Source organism: Trachymyrmex cornetzi, unplaced genomic scaffold (assembly GCF_001594075.2).
Source record: "Trachymyrmex cornetzi isolate Tcor2-1 unplaced genomic scaffold, Tcor1.1 scaffold327, whole genome shotgun sequence".
Classification (NCBI taxonomy): Eukaryota; Metazoa; Arthropoda; class Insecta; order Hymenoptera; family Formicidae; genus Trachymyrmex; species Trachymyrmex cornetzi.
Genome location: NW_017297972.1, coordinates 192,626 through 194,406, shown reverse-complemented (window position 1 = coordinate 194,406; position 1,781 = coordinate 192,626). Strand labels below are relative to the sequence as shown.

The 1,781-nt window shown below is 39.3% G+C and overlaps 1 protein-coding gene across 1 annotated transcript in view; it reads right to left on the bottom strand.

The window, feature by feature from the left end:
- The window catches only part of LOC108762961 (60S ribosomal protein L14), a 10,946-nt gene extending 10,408 nt beyond the window's left edge, over positions 1 to 538 (bottom strand). The window contains exon 1 of the mRNA XM_018510236.1: positions 443 to 538. Within this exon, the coding sequence (XP_018365738.1) occupies positions 443 to 445 (3 nt within the window). The 5' untranslated portion in view covers positions 446 to 538. The remainder of the gene's footprint in view (positions 1 to 442) is intronic.
- Between the last annotated feature and the right edge of the window lie 1,243 nt (positions 539 to 1,781).

Here is a 1,781-nt window from a genome sequence, read left to right as displayed (position 1 = left end):
AAGTAACGCAGTTACTAGTAAAGTTACCAAAAAAATAACTTGTAACTGTAACTTCGTTACAAGTAACGAGTTACTTCCATTCCCTGATAATACTGAGTTAATAATGCTGGTAGAAGTCTGATGCGTTTTTTTTAAACTCTGCGAGCGTGATTTAAAAATAATTTATTGCGCAAATAAATAATGATATTGACCGGATCGCACCGCTATGAAAACGCAAGATACATCTAGAATCCCTTGTGAAGATACACGGGGATGCACCATGCGGTTGATGAACACTCAGTCGACGAGGTTAAGTTGCAAGATAATTCGCAAAACAAAAGTAACCGTGATGTTAAAAATTGTGAACATAATCACACAAGAAGAGTGGGATCCGCAGAAAATCTATCCCACGGCTGTTTATACGATATTTCACAAAATCATTGTTCAATCACCATTCACTTACCATGATTTTCCGGAATACGAAAGACAATAGATCACGAAAAACCGAAAAACCCAAGATTACTACACTCCGATGCACTCCGACATGCCATTTCAGGGATGGTTTACGACGTCGAAATCAACGCCATCCATCGGCGATCAGTAGCCATTAAGGTATATCCACACAACTTGCATAACCGTATAAACGTATGCATAAAGAAAATTATCAAATCACATTTTATGTACGACTTTAAAAGAGAACTGCAATTGGATAATTTTCTTTATGTATATGTTTATGCGACTATGCAAGTTTGTGTGGATATACCCTTAAGCGGGGAGCACAGACTCTTGCATAACGCATAACACGTAATGCATAAGAATATGTACCAATCGAAGTTCTCCGTTTCTTTCCCTTCCATGTAATAGAGAACTCTGGTTGGTTCAATTTCTTATGCCTCATGTGTTATGCGTTATGCAAGAGTCTGTGCTCCCCGCTTTAGGCTGACGTCTCATGGAGTGAAAATTTACAGCGGAACGGAACAACGCGACCAATCACAATTCTCCAATCATTAGGGGCTCCGCACAATAAAAGGAACAGGGAACAGAAAACAGAGAATAACAATTTCAACCTGTCAGAAATCATGTATTGTGGAATACATACTGCTTATTCCACAATACATGATTTCCGATAGGTTGAAATTCTTATTCTCTGTTCTCTGTTCCCTGTTCCTTTTATTGTGCGGAGCCCCTTAGGTCTGTTCGCGTTGCATGAAATCCCTAAGTCCGAATCTACAATAGGGTTTTAAGCCTTAAACCATAAGAAATGGGCGAATCACAGTCGCTTATTCTTCTCGGATTCGACTGTAATTGGTCAATTTCTTACTGCTTAAGGCTGAAGGCTGCTTTCCATTTGATGACACAAATCGACACAAGTCGACATAAATGTCGTTCTATCCTTCTTGATATTCAGAGAGTGACAAAGATAGAACGACACTTGTATCGATTTGTGTCGACTGTGTCTCCTAAAAGGAAAGCAGCCTAAAACGCCTATTGTAGATCCGGGGTAATGCGGAATCTACAATAGAAATCGTAGCGGTCGTAGGGTCTTAAGTCGTAGAAAATTGACCAATCATAGTCGATTATTCTTCTCATATTCGATTGCAATTGGTTAATTTTTTACGACTTAAGACTCTACGACCGTTATGACTTCTATTGTAGTCCTCGCATAAATATTGGCTGCGTTCAGCAGACTCAACAGTTTTGTGATTCTTCGCTGAGATAGGACTATTCCTTTAAATCTAAAAGTATAATCCAATCAGCGCGACAAATCATAAAACGGTTGCAAAACTGCTGTGGATCCGCGC